At 47.4% G+C, this 22,040-nt stretch overlaps 1 protein-coding gene across 4 annotated transcripts; it reads left to right on the forward strand.

The window, feature by feature from the left end:
* Nucleotides 1-360: 360 nt before the first annotated feature.
* Nucleotides 361-20,647, forward strand: COPZ1 (COPI coat complex subunit zeta 1). Of its 4 annotated transcripts, XM_043564194.1 has the most exons (10): nt 403-456; nt 11,697-11,765; nt 13,120-13,201; nt 13,817-13,908; nt 15,465-15,520; nt 16,078-16,209; nt 16,854-16,931; nt 17,092-17,143; nt 18,323-18,361; nt 19,207-20,647. In XM_043564194.1, the coding sequence occupies exons 1-10, from the start codon at nt 439-441 to the stop codon at nt 19,252-19,254; spliced, it is 666 nt and encodes a 221-aa protein (XP_043420129.1). In that variant the 5' UTR covers nt 403-438; the 3' UTR covers nt 19,255-20,647. The 4 variants fall into 4 exon arrangements, with proteins under 4 accessions (XP_043420130.1, XP_043420127.1, XP_043420129.1 ...); XM_043564195.1 differs by lacking the exon at nt 16,078-16,209 and having other exon boundaries at nt 361-456; XM_043564192.1 differs by lacking the exon at nt 17,092-17,143 and having other exon boundaries at nt 369-456.
* Nucleotides 20,648-22,040: the final 1,393 nt, after the last annotated feature.

Below are 22,040 nucleotides of genomic sequence, written 5' to 3' on the forward strand. Positions count from 1 at the left end.
GATTCCGGTGCGATTCCGTCACGAGCTGTCCAGTGTTAAGGGCTAAGGAGACACAGCGCCCCCTGAAGGGAGTGCGGATTAAAGCTGCTAAATCAGGCCCACGAATATCACGTGGTCGCTTCTCCACCAATTGAAAATTAATAATCGCTTCCTCTGTTCCCCGTGGAAACAACCCCGCCCCCTGACCCTCCCGCCCCATTCAACCCTGAGGTTTTGGCGTTGTATTGAGTGTTTAATCTGACAATCAAATGCCTGCGCCTTCTGGCTGGACACCTTGCTTCCGCTAAGCAAGCTAGTACACTGATTGGCCAATAAAGCAATAGCTGTTACGATATAGTCCAATAATCCTCATCCTGGGCGGGGTCTAATGAGGATGTAGGGCCAATCAGCGGCGGTGTTGCTTTTGCGGCTCCACGTCGGCACCAGCTGCGGGGCAAGATGGAGGCGCTGATTTTGGTAGGAGCCGGAGGGGCAGCTGAGGTGCTGCGGTGTCCAGAGGGGCTGGGAGTTGGGGTTCATCCTGACTGGGAGGGGGTAGAAAGGGGAATCCCGGGTAATCCTCGGGGACCGAAGGTTCTGCCAGCCCCTGGAATAAGCATGTGGCCTGGTGTAGGAACTGTAGGAGGTAAAGCCTCGGTTTAGAGTAGAAAGCTCTTCCGGGGAGAGGGCAGAATCCGTGGAAAGTTGAAGGCAGCACATGGAGTCCTTAGAACGCATAGGATCATCAGCATACTGAATTGGGGTCCTTTAGGTTTCTCCTAATTCTGAGCATTATGGATGATACTCTGATTTGACTTTCTCCAGACCTCCAAACTGGCCCCAAATTGTAGGACTAGACTGCAGTTGTTTGTTATCACAGGATCCTCCTGGTGGTTGTCATAGTTTGACTCTCCGTTGACAGTTCTGTTACATATCTTAAAAAAACGGTTTTCTTTTTACTTAGGTCTCCTGTTAATCCCTGTTATGTAGTTTTGTCATGGTAAATGTATTCCATCAAAGTTCTGGAGTACCTGATAAGTTAGCATGGATTAAAGAATATTTTTTCCAGACTCCTTATTCTCTTCTTTTTTCTCTCCTTCTAAGGCGTTAGGAATTCTTATTGTAAGATCTGAGATGCTAACTCTCCCTCTGGTTATATGAGAATTTTGGTGGCTAAAAGAGTGTTTTAGCTTCTTTACCCGTATAATCCCTTTTGCCTGTTAAAACAAAATACTGTTACCCTTTCTTTAGAACCAGACTGGAGGATTTCTCTCTAAAGTGCTCTGTTTTACAGTCTGGGGATGTTAATATGTATGTGTGTATAGGAACTCAGCGGCCAACCTCCTTCCTTGATTAACTCCAGGCTCTTTCCAGAGACGTTTTCTTGCATCTTTTTCTGCTCTAATACATGTACATATCCAGATTTTCATCAGGTAGAAGACATTAACAGGTTTGGTTTCTTTCAAAATGGCAAAGATAGGGATAATTCCTTCTCATCATGTGAATTGATCAAGTCTAGGTAACGAGCTTAAAATCTGAGGTTTTTAAAAACTTTTTATTTTTGGGGCGCCTGGGTGGCTCAGTTGGTTGAGCATCTGACTTCGGCTCAGGTCATGATCTGGCACTCTGTGAGTTCAAGCCCCGCGTCGGGCTGTGCTGACAGCTCAGAGCCTGGAGCCTGCTTCAGATTTTGTGTCTCCCTCTCTCTCTGCCCCTCCCCTGCTCATGCTCTGTCTCTCTCTGTGTCGAAAATAAATAAAATTAAAAAATTTTTTTTTTTTTTTTTAATTAATCTCTGCGCCCAGTGTTGGGCTCTAACTCATGACCTGGAGATCAAGAGCCGCAGGCTCCGCTACCTGAGCCAGCCACGCACCTCCTGAGTAGTTTTTAATAAGTTATTTTCTGTACCAGGCAGTTAGCCAGTATTCTTAACCAGTTAACAGACTAGGATAAATTCGAGGGAATTGGTTTCTTTGGAAATTTTTAGGAATTTTTTAAATGCTCCCTACATCTGTTTACAAGGGAGCCTGCTTAGAGGTATAGGAGTGAGGGACATGATGCTTGGGGAGCCGTCTTAATAAGGGATGTGTGTGTAGTGGTGAGTTGCGGGAGGTATATGTGAAAATCTCACACATTTTCTCTTACCTCAGTTTTCAGTCTGCTTCCTTGTTGAAGTCTATTTCAGTCTGCTTCTTCCTTGTATCCATTTTGATCTGTACCCAGGATGCCAGATTCCTGCTACCTTGGTGAGGTACCCCTGAACTTTGCTTTTAAAACCATATTGATTCTGGGGTGCCTGGGTGGCGCAGTTGGTTAAGCGTCCGACTTTGGCTCAGGTCATGATCTCACGGTTTGTGAGTTTGAGCCCTGTGTCAGGCTCTGTGCTGACCGCTTGGAGCCAGCCTGGAGACTGCTTCGGATTCTGTGTCTCCCTCTCTCTCTGCCCCTGCCCTGCTCATGCGTGCGCTGTCTCTCTCTCTCTCTCTCTCTCTCTCTCTCTCTCTCTCTCTCTCTCTCTCAAAAGTAAATAAAAAAATAATAAATATAAAACCGTATCGATTCTTTGTCATGAGAAATCTATGTGATGGGTTTAGGGAAAACCAAATTATAGAGAAGAGGGCTTGCTCAGGGAAGCACGTACTGGAGGATACCTCCCCAGTATGCAGAACTGTACTTTTAAACATCAATTATATAAAGCATTTATTGGGGACAAAGTACTAACAGGTATCAATTCGTGTGCGTTTCTCCAAAGTTCTTATGATATTAAACTAATATTTTCCTTCCTCTGTGTCAGCTCTTTACAATTTCATTATATTTTGGGCCCCCAATTAAGAATTTATGTATCTTTCTCATCATTCCAGCCTTTCTCAGCCAGAGTTCTAGGAGAGAAGTAAGCCTAAGGCATTCATTAATGTAATGAATCAACTTCTCTGTATCCACAATGGCACTAGTTTGTACCATCCTTGGGAGAAGTTAAAAAAAAAAAAAAGTAGTCATTTAAATAGTTTTCAGTATTCAGTGCTTCAGATGAGGAACCCTAGTTGAGAATCAGGTGATACTTCCTAATTGTTTATTTCTCTCTACCCTCACAAACTGGATCATGGAATTTAGCTCCATCGGATTCAGAATCACCCTTCTGCACTGGTCCTTTTTAACCTCATGCCTTCCTCTGTTTACTCAGCAGCACCTCCTGAATACTTAAATCACCATCGTCGTGAAAAGTATGAGGAATCCCTGGATCTTACCTTAGCTGTCTCCTGAACTAGAGTTTACTGTACCCAGATAATATTTAACAGACCACTCCTTAAAGAGGCAGACACCTTCTAAAGTTCTTGTAGGCTTCCTTCGTTCACATTTTTGTTTTGACTGGACCTCTAGGGAAAACTGATGAATGTACATTCCTCTGTCCTCACCTCCACAAGGCACACAGCCATAGGGTATTGAGAAGAAGGGAAGAGTAATCTAGAGGGGGTCAAGAAGAAACATCTGCCGAAACTTAATCTGATTATGGGAACTTCTAAATACCAGTAGGTTCCCTTCATTTAGGTACTTTACAGTGGGTCACATTTCTTTTTTGAATTAAGTAATCTAGCTCTAGGTTTCAAGTAGACTTGTCTAATCTTTCTCAGGTCCTGTTGTCGTCTCCTAAGGAAAGAGACCCTTTCATCAACTTCCTTCCCAGTGCTTAATAGTGCTCCCAGCCTGCATCTTTGTACTTAACTTCCTCTCTCCTGCTGTTTTCTGCTGATGCTCCCTTTCTTAGCTGTGAATGGAGAGGGATCTCTACAGGTCACCATTCTCCATTAATAACCTATGAAATCTTAAAGATAATGACTTACTCCCTTCCTCCCTTCCCCCTTTACCTTATTTTTTTTTTGTCTTTTCTTTTTCCTCTCAAAGCTGAATTGCTCTAGCAGTCTAGATCCTTAAATCTTTCCTCATAGGTTTCATTTTTCCTAAACCTCTCTGGATTCACTTTCTGAGTGTTTTTCCAGTGCTTTTCAGACTAGACTTAATTCCATTCTTTCTCTCCCTTTATACCATTTTTTATCCTAAAACAATGACCACATCCCAAATTCTAAGACTCCTTCAAACATCAGGGCATCCAGAGTGCACAAGAGCGTGCATCTTCGTGGAGGAGGAAACTATGCAGAATACATCAATGACTTAAAGGGTGATACTGCTCTGTGGCCTTCGCTTCCTGAATCATCTTAATGGGGCTTTTGTTAAATTCCTTTGGCACTAACAGTAGAGGTACTTGGCCTGAATGCCCCCTCCCCCTGCTCTGGGCAAAGGTATCAATTACATTAAGCCCCCAAAGCACTCCCATCTCGTTCCTGGCAGTCCCTTGTGCCCCTCTCCCAGCTGCGTCCTTGCCGGTGCCTGGCCCCTCCATTTCGTTAGGAGAAGCAATCTCCTCGATCCTGCGCCGTGGAGATATATTTCTCAGCTAGGGCGCGAGCTGTGCCAGCACTGCCCCCGGTGAGGTCCCTGGCAGCCATAAAAATTTTTATTGTGATTATGTTGGTGTCGGGGTGTCCATCTGGGTTATTGCACACCTAGTTTAATTGATTGAAGTTTAATTTATTGACACTTCAAATTAAATGATCAGAATAAACTGTGCTGTTACTCTGGCCGGCTTGTTTTAATGGTTGATTGCTGGAAGCAGACCTCGGCTTGAACTAAAACCCCCAAAGAGCAATTGACGCTGCTTCTAACTCTCTCCGTGTCTTGCCCTCCAAGAAGACCTCGTTATAGATTTCCGACGTATTTATATATATTTTTTCCCTCTCCTTCACAGTGGTGGGAAAGAGTTGGTCCCCGGCAAGGTATAAATTATATCAAAGGTCTAGGGGAGCTGTCACATGGTCAAAAGAGGAGGAGGGGGTCTCCATGTGAAGAAAGACCTTTGAGAAGCCAGGTCTTCCCTGTGAAGCAGAGGATGAATGCAATTATCCAGATATTTGAGGGAGCCTAGTGGCAGATTTAGGGTCTTTTTTTTATCTAGATATCTGCTACTGTTCTTTACTCCGCTGACACGACTTGGTTAGAGTTAGGATATTGACCACTAGTCATGGAAAGGGGAAATCAAGAAGCAAATAAAGGATCGAACAGGAATACTGAATCCGTGTCCACCTATCCACTTACACTAGAGTAATTAGAAAGATGGAAGGCAGAGTGCCCTCAAGCAGCTGACGAAGATGGATTGGGGGGTTGAGTCCATGCGCGTCGTAAGATGCCTGTACTGGCAAGGGCCCTCTCACGTTCCGTCTTCCCTGATGCTGTGCAGAATAGGTTTTCTCCCAGATCAGATTATTGGAGGAGTTCTCTTTATCCTTCGATTTCCTAGCTTTCCTCTTCTGGCGTTTGACCACACCCATCTCTTCAGAAGACTTTCCTGCTGTGTAACCTAAGTCACATGTTGCAGGTGAAATGCGTGTCTCCTTATCTGGGCGTTTAGTTTTCCCACTGTCAAGGCAGGTATCTCCACCTACAGCCAGATGGTTTGGATAGCCCTACCAATTTTCTTCAACTCCTTTTCTATTATTTGTATACTTTTTAGAGGGAGACTGAAACTGGGGCAGAGGATAGCAATTAGGCCTTAGGACATGATTTTGAATTTTGGGTTGGTGGACTGAAAGACAAACACAGAGGCTGTCGACCCATTCTTTTAGGCTAGCAGATTAGGGGCAGGGTAGATAGCCCGAAATGTTATAAACAAGAACTCTGCAGAAATAGATCTAGTTCCATCGGATTTTTCCCTTTACTGATGATATTTAAATGAGAGCTCTTGGATTACCCAACTGGGAAGACGGGAAGTTCTAATGTCGCTCTCAGGCCTCAGGTGCCAAGTGCTCTGATTTCTGCTTGTTCGACTTGTCTCTCTTTCCAGTGCTGCTTTGCTTTGTCCTGCGTTTGTGTAATTTTTCTTTTTTTTCTTTTTTTAAAAAAAAAATTTTTTTTAACGTTTATTTATTTTTGAGACAGAGAGAGACAGAGCATGAACGGGGGAGGGTGAGAGAGAGGGAGACACAGAATCTGAAACAGGCTGTCAGCACAGAGCCCGACGCGGGGCTTGAACTCACCGACCGCAAGATCATGACCTGAGCCGAAGTCGGCGGCTTAACCGACTGAGCCACCCAGGCGCCCCTGTGTAATTTTTCATAATAGTTGGAGAATGGACTGTGCACCCTCTGGGGAAAACTTCTCCAGATGAGGTTTTCTGAAATTAAAAAATAATAATAAGTTCTAGGCTCAGACTCACAACCCTGAGCCCAAGGGTTGCATACTCTACCGACTGAGCCAGCCAGGTGCCCTGGCTTTCTCAGTTTTAAGAGAGGACCTGAGATTTTGCATTTCTGAAGAGCTTAGGCTCAGTTATCTTTGTCCTTGCCTGTCTCACAGCCACCAAGTTCAGTCACTGAAAGCTGGAGGGGTATGGTGCCGACCTTTGCTCCCCCTGCTGGCTGTGTTAGTTTTCTCAGTCATATTTATTAATTTATGAAGGCCACACACATATTTATTGAAGTCATTCTTTGGTTCGAGGCAGAGGAGAGGAGGTGATTTTCAAAAGTATCATTCATTTCCCCCTTTCCCCCTCCCCTCTCCACACCATCTTATTATCCTCACAAAGTATCATATTTAATTCTAACTGGGCTCCTTGAAATCATAAGAATTTGTGAATGTGTAGTTTTCTGGTAACGGGGTCCATAAATTTCATCAGCTTATCAAAAAGATCTGCTGTAACTTAAGGTATTAACCTTAACTGATCTAGGTCAGGCCTCTCATTTCTCTGATGAAGAAGCAGAGTCCCCCAGAAAGGTAGAACTTGAGTTAATGGCCGACCCAGATTACAATAAAGGATTTTAGGAGTTCGGAGACATTTTCTCCTATAGTGGTTGAGTTCTTAGTGACCGTGCTTTCACATTTTCTGTCTCTGTCAGGAAGATTCTTTCTAGGTGTCTTTTCCTGACGTCACTTCTTCCTTCCTAAGGGTTGTGTTCACGTTCCTCTTTGTAACCAGTATTTGGTCTCATGGCAACTGGGTAATGTTCTGTGGTACCTGTGGCTCCTGGTCTTTCCTGAGTTGTGCTTGAATCTAAGCAAACTCTTGGGTAGTGTGTGAAAACTATGCTTCCCTGTCAAAGCCTTGAGCTAATTCTTCTTTTTGTTTGAAGTCCCTAGGCTTGTGGCTGGCAAATTGGAGCCCTCAACCCCAGAGGAGCTTTTCATGTTAAAGGAGTTGGCACAGAGTCAGGGAGCAAAATACCTGCTTAGCTATGTAGAGCAGCTGGGAGTGGTATCTAGGGATTTTTCCTTCTAGTTTTTACCGTCTTGGTTTTGCTCTATAAGTAGAGTTGGGGCACCAGGGTGGCTCAGTTGGTTGAGCATCTGACTCTTGATCTCAGCTCAGGTCCTGATCTCAGGGTCCTGAGTTCAAGCCCTGCGTTGGGCTCTACGGTGGGCATGGAGCCTACATTAAAAAAAAAAAAAGGGTCGAGGGAAGAGCGTCTTGTTTCTTGTTGATCAAGACCTGTTGCCGAGCCGGGGTACTACTTTTTGGCATGGCCATAAAGATTTCTTTCTAAGTGGGAAATGAAGAACTTTCTAGGAATTTCAACCAGGTTCTTACTTGCGCCCCTTCAGCTGTGTGGATAGCATCCTCTAGCTCCACAAAGCCTTCTTGGTCACGTCTCCCCCCCCCCCCCCCGTCCCTGTGAATTAAATAAAAATTATTGGTCTTAGCCCCCAGATATCCTGTGTGCCTGCTGCAAAGATTCCCCTCTCTCCACCGCCCCCCCTTTCCTCTTCTGGTGACATTTCATGATCTTACCCCAGAGTGCCTTCTTACTCTGTACGCTGTGAACTGACTTAATTCAGTGCTTTTTCAGAGCCTATCTCTCCTAGTTTGACTTACAAGACACACAGAGAACTTCTATCCAGAGCTGCCTTTTTAATATTTTTGCTGATTACACTGCTGAGGAAGCTGCAGGTCATTTGAAGGCCCACAGGGGGCAGCACTAGGAATGACTTCCCCTGTAGTCCCCCGTGTGCTAGTCGCCGGGGTACTGGGAGGTGTTTTTCACCAGACCACAGAAATCCTCTGATTGAGATCGGAGACTCCTTTGCAGCAGGCTGGTTGCTTGTTTGGTGTTGTTTCAGCGCTCCTGAGGAGTCCCGTCTAATTTCCTTGACAATAAAAACGTACATGAAAATCTATCTGAGCCACCCAACCTCCCACAAACAATCTGCCTACATGTCATTTCCAGGCACTATTAGCATTTGAGGTGAAGTTCTGTTATACACTCAGGCTGTGGCTCTCTGAAAGTCAGTGCATCACAGAACTTTGTCTCGAAAGCTTTCTAGCAGCTACACATTTGGGAGTGGGAGGGAAGAATAGACCTTTTAAATCCTTTGAACCTGGCCTAAGCTTGTAGGGTCTTTTTCAGTAATCAGCATTTAATGTGTTACAAGGTCAAACCTAGTCCATTGTCCAGGAGGCCCATTTCTCAATAGCTGGGAGTTATTTATAAACTTGCCCTTTGCAAAAACTCAAAATGAAATTACATTACCAGTCATGGTTTCTGGGGCCTTTAAACTGGCTAGTTTTATGGTATGAGAGGAACTCTTGGCCTCCCCCTCCCGAGAGGTAAAGGCCCCAGGCTGAAGTGGCACCGGCTGTAGTCAGGAGGTGGCAGGAGACAGACGTAAAGGAGACGCTGCTGGCTCCAGCTGTAGCAGAGTTGAAGCAGCATCCGCTCATGCCTCAATTCTTGGCTTTATTGAGTATGGTTATTCCCTCGTTTGAAATGACCAGCCTTTCCTCCAGTGCCTTCTTACCTCTCTCAGAGTCAGATCTGGTCTTCTCCCTGCCTTCCTTTGCCTGCCTTTTATCCTTCCCAGTAACATCCAGTTCCTATTTGGGGGGTTTCCTTGATAACATCTTCTAGGAAGCCAGCGAGAAAGGCCCAGGAATCTCTTTCTGTCTTTGCCAGCAGTTTCAGGCACTCATACCCCAGTGGCCACAAAGGGCATTGTCTCTCTCCTAGTTGGCTGGTGGCTATAAGGGTTTTTCTTTTCTTTGGGATCCATCCCATTCTTTCTAGGGATGCCAGACTCTATGGCTGCAGGAACCAGTTATCTATGCCAGACTAATGCCCAGTTTAAACCATTAGGAAGCTCTCCAAGGTTTCTGTGAATGTGGAGAGAAGAACAGAGCCAAAGATTTCCAGGGGAAAGTAGGAAAAATGCTCTCTTCCAAATTTCCTTCCCTGTGGGCTTCTTTTCCTCTGTGAAGGAAACTCATTCCCACTGGTGTCTCCCTTTTGGTCATTTGAGGTTGGACCCTCAAGTTGCTATGGAATTAAGCCTGCTTTATGGGGAGATCTTTCTGTGGGGCTTAGGAGTGAGGAAAGCTTCTCTATTTGTGACCTTTTAGATGAGACTCTAGAAGACTTGCCTCTGCTAGACACAGAGTTCCTTAGTTTGAGACAGACTATTTATTCCAGGGAGTAATGTGTATAGAGTGGGCATCTCTATGGAGTGTTGATCAGAGCAGAGATATGTTGGTAGTAGTATCACCCCAAATGGCCACACCAGAACGTATACCGATACATGGAAGTCTAATTATAGGAGTTCCCCTAGAGGGGTGCCTGGGTGGCTCAGTCAGTTGAGCACCTGACTTCAGCTCAGGTCATGATCTCATGGTTCGTGGGTTTGAGCCCCGCGTCGGGCTCTGTGCTGACAGCTCGGGGCCTGGACCCTGCTTCGGATTCTGTGTCTCCCTCTCTCTCTGCCCCTGCCCGCTCATGCTCTGTCTCTCAAAAATGAATAAACGTTAAAAAAAAAAAAAAAAAAAAAGAGTTGCCCTGGACACTTACTACTTCAAGAGATTTTTGCCTTATTCTCAAACTTCATTTCGTGTCACAATTATCCAGTAAATACTGAGAGTTTAGTGTGTGACATGTTCTGGACACTTGGAATAAATCAGTGAACAAAAGACAAAAATTGCTATTGTCAAGAATTCAGGTGAGGAAAGCTTACATTCTTCATCACCCTGTTGTCCAAACACTGGGTTCCCTTTACTCTCATTCTTAATTCCCCGAGGCAGGGTTGGCTCTTTGCGTGGAACCAGAAACCTCCTGGCGCCTCATGGGACAGTTTACCTTTGTGGAGGTTGCAGTTTCTGGATCCTTGGCAATAATTCTTTCATGCTCACTCTTGGGTCTTTATTAAACACATGCCACATGCTTGGAGGTTACATTTGGCCCCTGTGAGAACCGCAGGTTTCCTAAGCAAGGCCAGGAAAGGGAGGCAACAGCCCTGTCTCACAGCACAGGGGAGGGAGAGCAAGGGTAAGTAATGTTGATTAGAAATTCAAGGAATGTGGGGCTCCTGGGTGGCTCAGTCGGTTAAGCGTCCAACTCTTGTTTCGGCTCAGGTCATGAGCTGGCGGTCCATGAGTTCGAGCCCTACACTGGGCTCTGTGCTGACACGCAGAGTCTGCTTGGGATTCTCTGTCTCTGGTCTCCTTCTCTCTCTGCCCCTCCCCTGCTCACTCGCTCTCTTCTCTCTCAAAAATAAATAAACATTAAAAAAAATTCAAGGAATGTGAGGTGCACCTGGCTGGCTCAGTTGGTGGAGCACACGACTCTTGATCTTGGGGTCGTGAATTCGAGCCCCACATTGGGCGTGGAGCCTACTTAAAAAATACATTAAAAAAAAAAAAAAGGAAATTCAAGGAATATGAGCCTGCAGACACCTTCTACACACATTAACACTGCCTCCCTTTCCTTCCTTTTCCTCTCCTGGTTAGCTGGTTCGTTAGAAGTTGCAGGAGTAGAGGAGCTTTTGCAATGTGATATGCTTTGCAGTTGGATGTAACCATTAAGGCTGAGGCCGTGGTTCCTTTACGAGAGCCATTATCCTCAAGATTTGATTGTTGATAGTGAAAGAACACTCCCCTCCTGCTCATTAACTCCAGGCTCCCGGCTTCTTAGACCCTCTTCTTACTGCTTCGTAACTCCCCCAAAATTCAGAATGGTTTTTGTCTTGGCAAGTTAAGCGGTAGTGTTGGGAGTATTGTAGAGGAACTGGGATCATAGGGGAAGTCTTGGAAGATGGATGTCTCGCTGGGCTGCGTTCAGAACTGGTGTGTCTGTGTGCACGAGTGTGCACACGCATGCGTGTTCGTTTCCCTCTGCTCAGTGTGTGGGTGGTTCAGGGAAGGCTTGCTTTATGCCTCTGCATTGCTACTGCATTGGGACTGCAGAAACTTCCAAGTACACTAGGGCATTCAATCCTATTTTCAGATAGCCTCGTGCAGTGCCTATTAATTAATCTGGTCACATTCCATACCTACCTGTACGTGGGAGAGCAGGGAGGGAGGGTAGTTTGGAAAATAACTGTAGCATAATGTGTGGAAATAACATTCCATGACCTACCTTGATTAAATCCTCTGTGAGTCCGGCTCAGAGACACTGTTCCTCTGATGCTATTTTGGAGTTCTTTGTCGAAATGCCCCCTCCCTCAATTCAGTTCATTCACCACTTGATCGTTCTCCGCGGGAATTGTCTACATCTAACCAGGCTGGGGTAGGGGACATGCAGAGGCACCTCTGTATCCTCTTGCAGCCCCAGTGGGACTAGGGGAAGGTAGCTGGTTTGCCACTGGTAGCAGGAGCCTTCAGGACTGAAGGTGTGTTCCTATCTCTTCAGGAACCCTCCCTGTATACTGTCAAAGCCATCCTGATTCTGGACAATGATGGAGATCGACTTTTTGCCAAGGTGAGATTCCCTTTGAAATTCACTGAGGAGCAAGACAAAGGCTGATTCTGAGATTTGGACCTGGGACTGCCCCCACTAACGCCTATTCCTTGATACTATAATTTTGAGAATTCTTCCATTTTCCTGTGACCACTCCAGATGAAAACCCAGACTGCTTCTGTCTCTTAGTTGCCCTGCTTCCACACTTGCCTTCCACAGATTTTGACCTCCTTTGTTGTCAGCATTAGAGCAGGGAAAACCTTGGGAACCTTGGTTTCTGAACAGTACAGTGTCTGGATATGAGAAGCAGGCTGCCCATGCCCATCACTCTTGTCCCCCTTCCTTTTGCGTTGTCACCCTGCCTGCGTTTTCCCAGGAAATTCTCTCGCAGTTCCAGGGTTCCAGCCCTAGGTCTGCAGTCACCACCAAGCTTGTTACCTCTTGATTTCCCCAGTGTGATGTTTCTAACTTTGGATCTATTGAAAGAGAGGAGAAAGGACACCCCTCTCCTCTCCCTCCATAGTCTCCCCCCTCTTGTGGAAATTTTTTCTGTCCCTGGTGTATTAACTCCGGGCGAGCACAGCATAAATCAATCAGCAGGTAGAGATTAGTTTAGAATTCACCAGCTGTTCCTCCCTGTAATTGGATGTAACTATGCAGGACACCTTTTGAAACAGTTATCCAGTTACTAAATGCCAGACCTGTCATAGGTCTTCAGCTGACTGCGACGGATTAGCCCCTAAAGAGCAGAGCGATTTAGCAGCCTAGTATCTCCGCCCCCGTGCCAGGGAGAGCTTGGGAGTGGGCTCAGCAACGTGCTAGATGGTCTCCTGTTTTCAGTTTTCAGAAAAGAGAGCTAAGATACGAGAGAGGTTGGATAGGCTTTGCCTTTCTTTAGAGGAAGGAGGTTTTTTGCAGCCTTTCCCCCATTCGTCAGTTTCATACTGTGCATGAGGGTCTGGAAGAAGTGTTCTGTGCTTCTAGTGTCTTTTGCATTCTTTAGCACTGCTCCCCCGATGTAGGGAAGCTCCTAGGAAGCACTCCATGAGATCAGTCTCGGGATTGCTCTCCTAGAGTGCAGACAGGGGTAGAGCTTCATCGTAGGGCTTGTAGGCCTCTGCCCTTACAGTCTTAGAAGTGTGAGGTGGGCTTGCCTACGGCAGGGTCCCTAAAATTTTTATTTATTTATTTTTTTTTATTCAATTACTCACTGCCCATTCCCTGCCTCCATAGTTCTTCCTTCTTCGTGTCAGTGTTTTTCCCTCACCCCATGCCTTGAAGGAAAGAAATCCAAGATCCAGGGCAAAGCACAATCACTAATCATTCTGGGCTCCCAGCTCTAATGACCCAACCCATCTCCTTTCCCTCTGACCAGTACTATGACGACACCTACCCCAGTGTCAAGGAGCAAAAGGCCTTTGAGAAGAACATTTTCAACAAGACCCATCGGACTGACAGTAGGTCATTTTCCTTTCACTGCTCCTGGTGTTGGGGGAACCGTGGGGGGCAGGGGGAGGGGCAGCAGGACTGCAGAGAAAGGATAAAACGACTGCCTCCTTTTCTCTTTTTTTCCTCCTCCCCTCATATAATAAACTCTTCAGAAATGTAATGGGGAGGTGAGTGTACCTCACGCGGGAATACCGTGCTGGAAGGTTGGCTGTTAGCTACCTGTCTAGTCCCTGGATTTATGAGCCTCACTTGACAAATTTAACTGCAGCTCTGCTTATTGTACCGCATCCATTAGGGCAGGTAAATGGAAGTCTGTAAAGGTGACCGCTCTGCTTTTTCACCTCCGAAGGATCGACTAGTATCCTGTCTCATATACAAGGAGGGAAATAAGGGTAGTTGGCGGGGGAGATGGTTAGAGGAGAAGATACGTTTCGATTTCCCCAAGTTTATACTTCCCTTTTACCACCTGGAAAGAGAAAGCAGGTCAACTTTGGTCTTTGGACTTTATTACAACCTACCTTCCTTGAGCCCAAATAGCTGGATGCCAGGAATTCATGGGAACTCCTTCTACCTACTTCCTTATCTCAGGCCACCCACTGTTTCCACCTTCCCCCCACCCCCAGGTGAAATCGCCCTCTTGGAAGGCCTGACAGTGGTATACAAAAGCAGTATCGATCTCTATTTCTATGTGATTGGCAGCTCCTATGAAAATGAGGTGAGAATCCCCATCGCTCTTTGCTATTGCTGACTCCACTTCCTAAACCATAGGCAGGACAGTTACTGGTTCTGGACCCTAGGAGGGCCACGTCCCTCTGGCTTCTGACGGGGCTAATGAAGTTATCAGAGTCCTGCTGCCCTCACAAATGTGGCCTAGCAAACAAATCAACTTAGGGGCCCCTGGGTGGCTCAGTCAGTTGAGTGTTCACCTTGGGCTCAGGTCATGATCTGTGGTTTATGAGTTCGAGCGCCACGTCGGGCTCTGTGCTGACAGCTCGGAGCCTGGAGCCTGCTTGGGATTCTGTGTCTCCCTCTTTCTCTCTGCCTCTCCCCTACTCGCACTCTGTCTCTCTCTCTCTCTCTCTCTCTCTCTCAAACATTAAAAAAAAATATTTTTTTAAATCAACCTAGAATGCAGGTTTTTCCCCACTTGCTCTTTTTTTTTAAGTTTTATTTATTTAAGTAATCGCTACACCCAACGTGGGGCTTGAACTCATGACCCCAAGATCAACAGTCACTTGCTCCTCCAACTGAGCCAGCCAGGCACCCCCCCCGCCCACCATTGCTCTTTTATCTTCACGTTGGAGACACCAGATATGTTTTCATACATCCTGATATATGGTATCAAGGGTCTTCCCTGCATAGTGTTTTCAGAGGTAGATTTCTGAGGTGTGGTCAAGGTCAAGGAGATGCTTGCTCCTACTATGAAGGCTCCACATCTGACTGAGCTTGGGTCAGTTAGCCAACATTCAGGGTCATGTTGAAGCCGTACATTCTGAATGGGTCACTTGAGAAAACTGTGAATATAGTCCTAACCTGCTTCCTATGCACAGGAAAAGCTACTTACCTCAGGTAGCGACGTCTAGGAGAGTAGATAAGTAAAAATAAGCCCCCACCTAATTTGAAGCAAAAGTAAAAGTTTGAGAGAACCAATTCTTTCTGAGCTTTTACTACTTTAAGTGCTTTGTAAGGTACATTGTTACCTAATCCTTACAGCACTTATGTGAGTTGTGGGTATTAGTGTTCTTGTTTTATAGATGAGGAAACCAAAACATGAGGAACAATATGAAATTGCTTGCATATGACCACTGTTGAACTATAGAAATGGCAGTTTCATATGGCTCAACCTAATAACTTTCCCAGGGACACACCTATAGAAATGGCTCAGCTGGGATTTAAGCCCAACTCTGACTCCAAAGTCCATACTCTTTCCACTAACTCTCTGACCTTATTACTGTTTGGTTAATGATTTCTTTACCTAAGATCTCCGGTAACATATACACAGTTGGTAAAGACCTGTAGAGGACTGCAATAGGAAAGTTTGAACAGTCTGGTCAGAGAGAGGTCTCAAATTGTGGGATCGTGTAGCAGAATTTATTTCTGCGAGAAACCACAGTTCCTCTTCCTGTTTTTGCTCTGACTTCCACCTTATGCTTTTGGTCCTTTGTGAAAGCCCATGTCTTTTGATGCTTAATGAATTGGCAGGTTTTGTTTTCAGGTAGCAGCTTTCAGGGCCTTGAACCTTATCCTTCTGCTTCTCCTGTCTCCCAACAGCTGATGCTCATGGCTGTTCTGAATTGCCTCTTTGACTCATTGAGCCAGATGCTGAGGTGAGCAGGCCATTCTTGACATCTGTTTGGGAGAGAAAGTCACTATTCATCAGGCCCAGGAATTTGTGGGGGAATTAGCAGAGGCTCCAGGGAATTGATTTACCTTGAGAAGTTAGGCTTATTATTTCAGAGTAATTTGCACTGATGGGGAAGACTGGATGGGAAGTGTGTCCCACCTGGGGGATAATTCTCCTAAGAAAGGGGATTGGGAGGGAGCAATGTCTGTCTACTCTCATATTACCCAGTGGCTCTGTCAGAGTTCTGAGTACCTTTAAGGTGCTTTTCTAGACTTCATTAGAAGATAGGGAAAGGGCAAGTGTGGGGAAGTGTCCCAGATGTAACATCAGTACCCTGGGAATGGAGGCAACACTCCCAGTTTTTAACTTTAGTCCTTAGTTTTTGTTTCTATAGGACAGGAAGAATATGCCATTTACCCTCGCCTCCCCTCCACCTCCCCAGCAGCCAGCCCTCTGTTCCCCATGTAGATGGGCAACAGAAGAGATATAAGATACTTTCCTTGAAAACATCCAGGGCTCTGAACTTCATTCCCCCGGCAGCTCCCAAGTGAACCCAGTACAGACAGCCCTCCGCCATCCGGAGCAGAACAGCAGGCGCTCTCAGCCCCACAAAATCAGCAGGGCGAATGGCTCAGATTTCCTCAGGAAGGGGATGATTTATTTCTTAGCCAGGTGAATGAATAGACTTCATTTCAGTGATCTAGTGAAAGAGTCAAGCTGACGGATGTGACTGGCCACATGTACAACCACCGGATCTGGAGCTGGTGGATGAGGGCCCTGACTGTTCCCAGCCCCCTGGTTGGGCTTCTTTTCAAGGCCTGAGAAGAGCTGGTGAGGGAGGGGGACGCAGGGGGAGCAGGGGAATGGGGAGAGGCTCAGAAAGTCTGTCAGAGCTTGAGTGCAAATAGAGTTTGCACTCAACTCCTCTCCACCTCCCGCCACCCCCAGATTGGATTCAGCTGTTTATTTGCTTTTTTCCACCCACTGATGGTAGTGTTTATGAGCAATGTCATGAGCAGCATCACGGTAGGTAGGGAAGAAACAGTAGCTCTGGATAATCAACTCTTGGATAGTCAGAAATTGACTATTTTTTTGACTCTCTTTCCTGACATTCCTGATCCTTACTTAGCAGCTAAGAATAGGAATAAGCTTAGAGTGGATTAGCCAAAAAGTTCTTATTTACTTACTTAACTTACTTTTTGGTCTGTGCGGTTGGTGGAGGCGTTTTGTTGGTCTCGTTTAGGATCCCCAACTCAGACGCTGTGCTAGGTTCCTATGTGTCTTAGGCTGATTTTTCTCTTCTCTTGGGGACTCAGGAAAAATGTAGAAAAACGAGCTCTGCTGGAGAACATGGAGGGTCTCTTCTTGGCTGTGGATGAAATCGTAGATGGAGGGTGAGTTTTCCGACCTGCCTGGAACCTCCTTGGAGCTGGGGTGAGAGGGTGGGATCGTTGCCTCTGTCCTAAGGCAAGTGGCCTTAGTGACCAGAGTATCCCCACAATGAGTCTGTCCTTCAGGCCAGAGTGAACGATGGTCTCTTCTTTGTCTTCTTAGGGTGATCCTAGAGAGTGATCCCCAGCAAGTGGTACACCGGGTAGCACTAAGGGTAAGCAAGAGTGTGCTCCCCTACATCCCCCGTCTACTCACCCTCTAGGGCCAGACCTGCTAAATTTATCTAAAGGTCAGGGCTCATAGAATACATACAACCTTCTCCTCCCCTTTCAAATTCTCATTGTCTCAAAGAGGGGAAGCAGAAGGGGCCTACTTTTGTCCCTAACCTGCTACCTAGCGTCTCATACAGTCTTTGCCCAGAGGGGACATTTAGTACATACTTAATTGAATCAAAGATGAGTAAAAGAAACTTTAATATTAATGATTCTGAAACTATAAAGGAAGTTGAGGTTGGCTTATACTTCCTTTGGGGATGGATCCCAATCAAGTGAGGCAGAGGAGTGTCTTTCTTGTCATAAAGTCTTCACATAACTAAGGACAGCACCTGTCTATCAGGAAGCATTTATTTGCAGAACCTCAGTCCTCTTTGGTGCTAGGGATACCAGAAAGGGGCCTTTGGGTTAACCGTAGAAGCCTCCAGGTCTGCTGGGGAGACAATGGTGGGTGTAGAGAGAGCCCACCAGCAAACTGTGGGGTGCCTCGATGTTTGAGCAAAGCAAATCTCCCCATTCATAGAATGTCCCAGCTCTGACCTCCACAGAGTGAAGGCTGACAGTGCCGGGTAATGGGAAATCTTCTCCCTTAACTGCCGTGGGCTCCATTTGCATAGTTTAATCTTCTCCTCTAACATATGTCTCTATGTGGCAAGAGAGAGGGTCCCCCCCACCACCCACTCCCGCCTTCCCCTTCTCAGGCTGCTGTTGCAGCAGTTTATTTCTTCAAATTAACATGCTGTCGTTACCCATCAGGCCTTGCGGGATCCATTAAATTACCCCTGGCTCCCCCTCATCCTTTCCCTGGCGATATTGATATTCAGGGAAGGTCTTCTCTGACTAGGGAATCAGGTCCCCCACCCCCAAGTTGAGGATCAGATAACCTGCTGATTACTTGGAATGGAATAAATCTTTTAAGAAGTCCTCCTGCCTTAAAACAGAGGATGGATGAAATGACCCTTTTCTGCTCACAGTCCCTCTGGCCAAGTAAAATTATGGCTGTACCACCTAGAAGGGACTGAGAAGTCAGGCATCTGCCTTTTCCTTCTCCACTACCAAACTTCAGTCAGGTCTCACTCCAGCTCTCTCCCATGCTAAATGCTTGTTTCTCCGTGCCATAGGGTGAAGATGTTCCGCTTACAGAGCAGACCGTGTCTCAGGTAGGACTTTCTCCTTTTCTTCCTCTCCAGACGGACTGGGTCACTAAAGAGACTAGAATAACACTCCACCCCAGCCCAAGTTGGAATGAGTCTAGAGACTGAAGACACATCTTTCTTGGCTCCCTCTTATTCCAGAGAACTGGGACTCCTACAGCCAAACACTCCCTACCCCACCCAACTCCTGTCCCACTTCCTTGTGAGCAGTGGCTGTCAGCCTTGCTCTGTACCCTTCAAACCCTCCCTGCCTGATGCCTCATTCAGTGATTTATTCCCCAGCAGAGGCTTGCCTTAAGCAGATGGTCTGTGTGCGTGCGTATGCACGCGCGCGCGCGCACACACACTCTCTCTCTCTCTCTCTCTCTCTCTCTCTTCTCTTATTATTCAAATGAGGGCTAAGCTGGAAATGCATATTCTAGAATAAGCAGGTTTTGCAGATCCATCCTGCTACTTTGCAGATAGACTGTCTACCTGATGCGGGAGGCAAGGGAGGGATTCTGTTTTCTACCTACTTGGAATTCTCACTAAGAAGCCCATCTAGATGTGGTAACCCCTCCTTTCTAACATATGTCCAGTAACCCCCAGTTTTTTTCTTTCCTCCCAGGTATACCTCTTCTCTCTTCATCCCCCCAGTGGATTTGAATTTTTTTGGAATTTCCCAAACTGACAACCCTCTAGGGCCTTAGAGAGCTTCTTCCCATCCCTCTACCCTTGGGGATTTTCTATTTGCCATTCTTCTAAGGACAGGGAAGGCAAGTGCGGGGAAGGAGAGCCCCAATCTCTGTCCTTGCCCCGCCCCCGCCCCCCTCCCCCAGGCAAGCCCCTCACTGCCGCTCTTGTCCCTGCAGGTGCTGCAGTCAGCCAAAGAGCAGATCAAGTGGTCACTCCTTCGGTGAAGACCTCACTGTTCCTGGCTCCTCACCCCCTCAGAAAATCCACATATCTGCTGTGACTTCTCATCCAGTCCCCCAACTGATGCTCTCAGGGTCATCTCGGGGATCACAAGGGATCCTTAAGTCTCCATCCTCTCTGTGGTTGCTCCCCCAAACCCCCACTTATGCTTCCTATTCTTTCACACTTTTTTTTTTTTTAACAGCCTGGGAGTAAAGCTCCCATCAGATTCAAACGCAGGGTAGTAGGGAAAGCACCCTCTTCCTTTCTACACCGAACTGTGTTCTCATGCTCTCCTACACCCCCCCCCCCCATATTTTCTTCTCAACTTCGGTGCCCTTTGCTGCAGCTACACTTGAGATCAAAGCAGGAGAAAGAATGTGCTGAGTGTTTTCCTCCCTTTGCCTTTACCAGGCCTTCATCCCAACAGCCCATATGTTAGCAAGGGGAGGGAGGGAGAGAATGTTTTTTCTATAGAATGAGTGGGGGTGGCATATTCCAGTCTCAGCCACAGCCCCACTCACTCACTGGCCTCAGCATTTCCTCCCATTCCTTCTTACTGCCCTGTCCTCCAGCCTTGGGAGAAAAGATGGGGAACAGCTCGTGGGCAGGGGACAGAGTGGAAGAAGTAGGGATTTAAATGTTATGGGCTAGGGCTTATAAAAGTCTGTATTTCAGTCACAGCTGCATTCTTAACCCTGATCCTGGCTTCTAGCTTCAGAACCGCTGTGGGTCTGTGAGTGTTCACTGTAGGACTGTCCATCTCCTGGTCCCACTACCTGGACTCTGTCCACCTTCGCCACCCCTGGGATCTTTGCCTGGCCTGTCCTCGCTGTGCCCTGGAGCAAAGCCGGTCCCTGAACTAAAACTCCCATTTTCATCCTGGGAAGAAGAGGTTTTGCTCAGAACTGGGGAGGGGGTGGGATTTGTGACTTGGGCCTCTGGGCTCTGTCCCCTTCGCTCCCCCCACGTGCATTTCACTCCTCTGCCCTGGGTCTGCAGTCTCTGTTGCTTAACCCCCTCTTCTCTCTGCCTCAGCCTTACATCCAGGCAGTAGGTCTGCGCTCTCTCCCTCCCTGGGTCGCTGAGAGAGGTGCCTTTCTTCCGAAAACCTTGGGGATTTGGATTCCCCCAGGAAGATGGGGGACGGAGCACCCCCTCTTGGGTCTAATCTTTCCCCCTGACCCAAAACTTCCCACAAAAATGTCTCAAAAAACACCTTCCTGAGGCTTCACTCTGCCCCACCCACTAACTGCCAGTTCTCCAAGACTGAAGTGGGATGAATAACCGGGCATATCTGAGGGGACGTTTTGGGGGTCAGAGACGTATGGAGTCAGGAGATAGCCACCCTCATCTACTGCTGTGCGCAAAGAGGAATAAAACAGATTTTTTTCCAAACTGCCTTTGTGTGATGTTTCTGTTCCTCTTCCTCTCTTTTTGGCAGCTGCTTCTATTCCTCTAGCCGCCCCCCCATCACTCCCCATCTTATAATATTTCTTCCCTCCTACCTCAGAGACTCCCCAGCATTCCACCTCCCCCCACCCCCACCCCTAATTTACGGGGCTGTTTGCCTCCTTGGCATCCCTCCGTCCCCTTGCCTGGAAATTGGCGCCAGGGGTGGGGTGGGGGTGGTATTTTCTCAGTGGGAGTCCTGGGGAACCGAGCGCTCCCCCCCCACCCCCAAAGCCAGCTGCCGGCTCCCGCCTCAGCCATTAGTAACCCGGAGACGCGCACCTGCGTGGGGGCTCTCCTCGGCCCCTGCTCCCTTCCTGCACCTCCCACTCCTGCTCTGAAATGGCGCTGAGCGGGTTATTTATCGGAGCCAGCGCTGCTCCAGAAGGTCAGGACGGTGGTGTAAATAACCTCTTCTCGCCATTTCCCCGTCCCTCCAGAGCCTGCTCCCCTCCCCCTCCTCCACCTTTATTCGCACAAATGAATGTGGCTGGGCTGGCTCAGAGCCTGGCCCTGCATCTTAATGGGGCGGTGAGCTCACAAGATGGATTTAGCTGGGGGTTTTATGGTTGCCGCGGCGACAGGAGAATGCTTTGGTTTTCTTTCCCCCTTCCTCCGCAGGATTTTAAGGAGGGGGGAGCGTGGGGAGCCCTCCTCCGCACTGCAGTTTTGAAGGGTCTCCTCAGTCACCTCTACAGCTCGTAAGATGGGCCTTCAATCCCAGGAGTAAGCCAGAGAGACCACATTAGGACCTCGGGAAAGGAGGAGGGAAGGAAGGTGATGGGAGTGGGAAGAGCCTCTCCAGCATCAAGACATGAAACCGAGTTGTCCAGTCTTGCCTGCTGTATGAGAACCTGGCAGTTAAGCTCGTCAGCTGTGGGGCACCTGTGCCCAGAATCCCCCCTCAGCAGGTAGAAAAAAAGAAAACGCTTGGGTTATCACCTCTGTAGTCCTGGATTGAAAGTTGGGGTATGGGGTGGCGGGCGGAGGGGGGGCTGGATGAGGGCTAGGGATCTTTGGTGTTGCCTGTCTGAGACGGGGAGGAAGCAGTGTCCGGCCTTACCATCCTAACCTTTCTACTTCCCACCACCCAGCATTGACCCTGGTTGGGGGGTGGGGGGGAAGGCAGGTCAGTGCGAGCCTTGAGGGGTTGCTGATCAGTGACGGTGTGGAGAATGGAGCTGTATCTCAAACTTGAAATGCTCTGAGTTTGTTTCCCCAGCCTGGCCTCGTTTGAACTTTTCCTGCCTCCTCTGTTTCCCACGAGGAATGGAACTCTGGTGCCCCGGCCTGCCCTGGCCTACCCAGTCCCTTGGCCAGCAGCTTTCTTCCAGGACTA

The sequence above is a fragment of the Prionailurus bengalensis genome, chromosome B4, assembly GCF_016509475.1.
Source record: "Prionailurus bengalensis isolate Pbe53 chromosome B4, Fcat_Pben_1.1_paternal_pri, whole genome shotgun sequence".
Taxonomy (NCBI): Eukaryota; Metazoa; Chordata; class Mammalia; order Carnivora; family Felidae; genus Prionailurus; species Prionailurus bengalensis.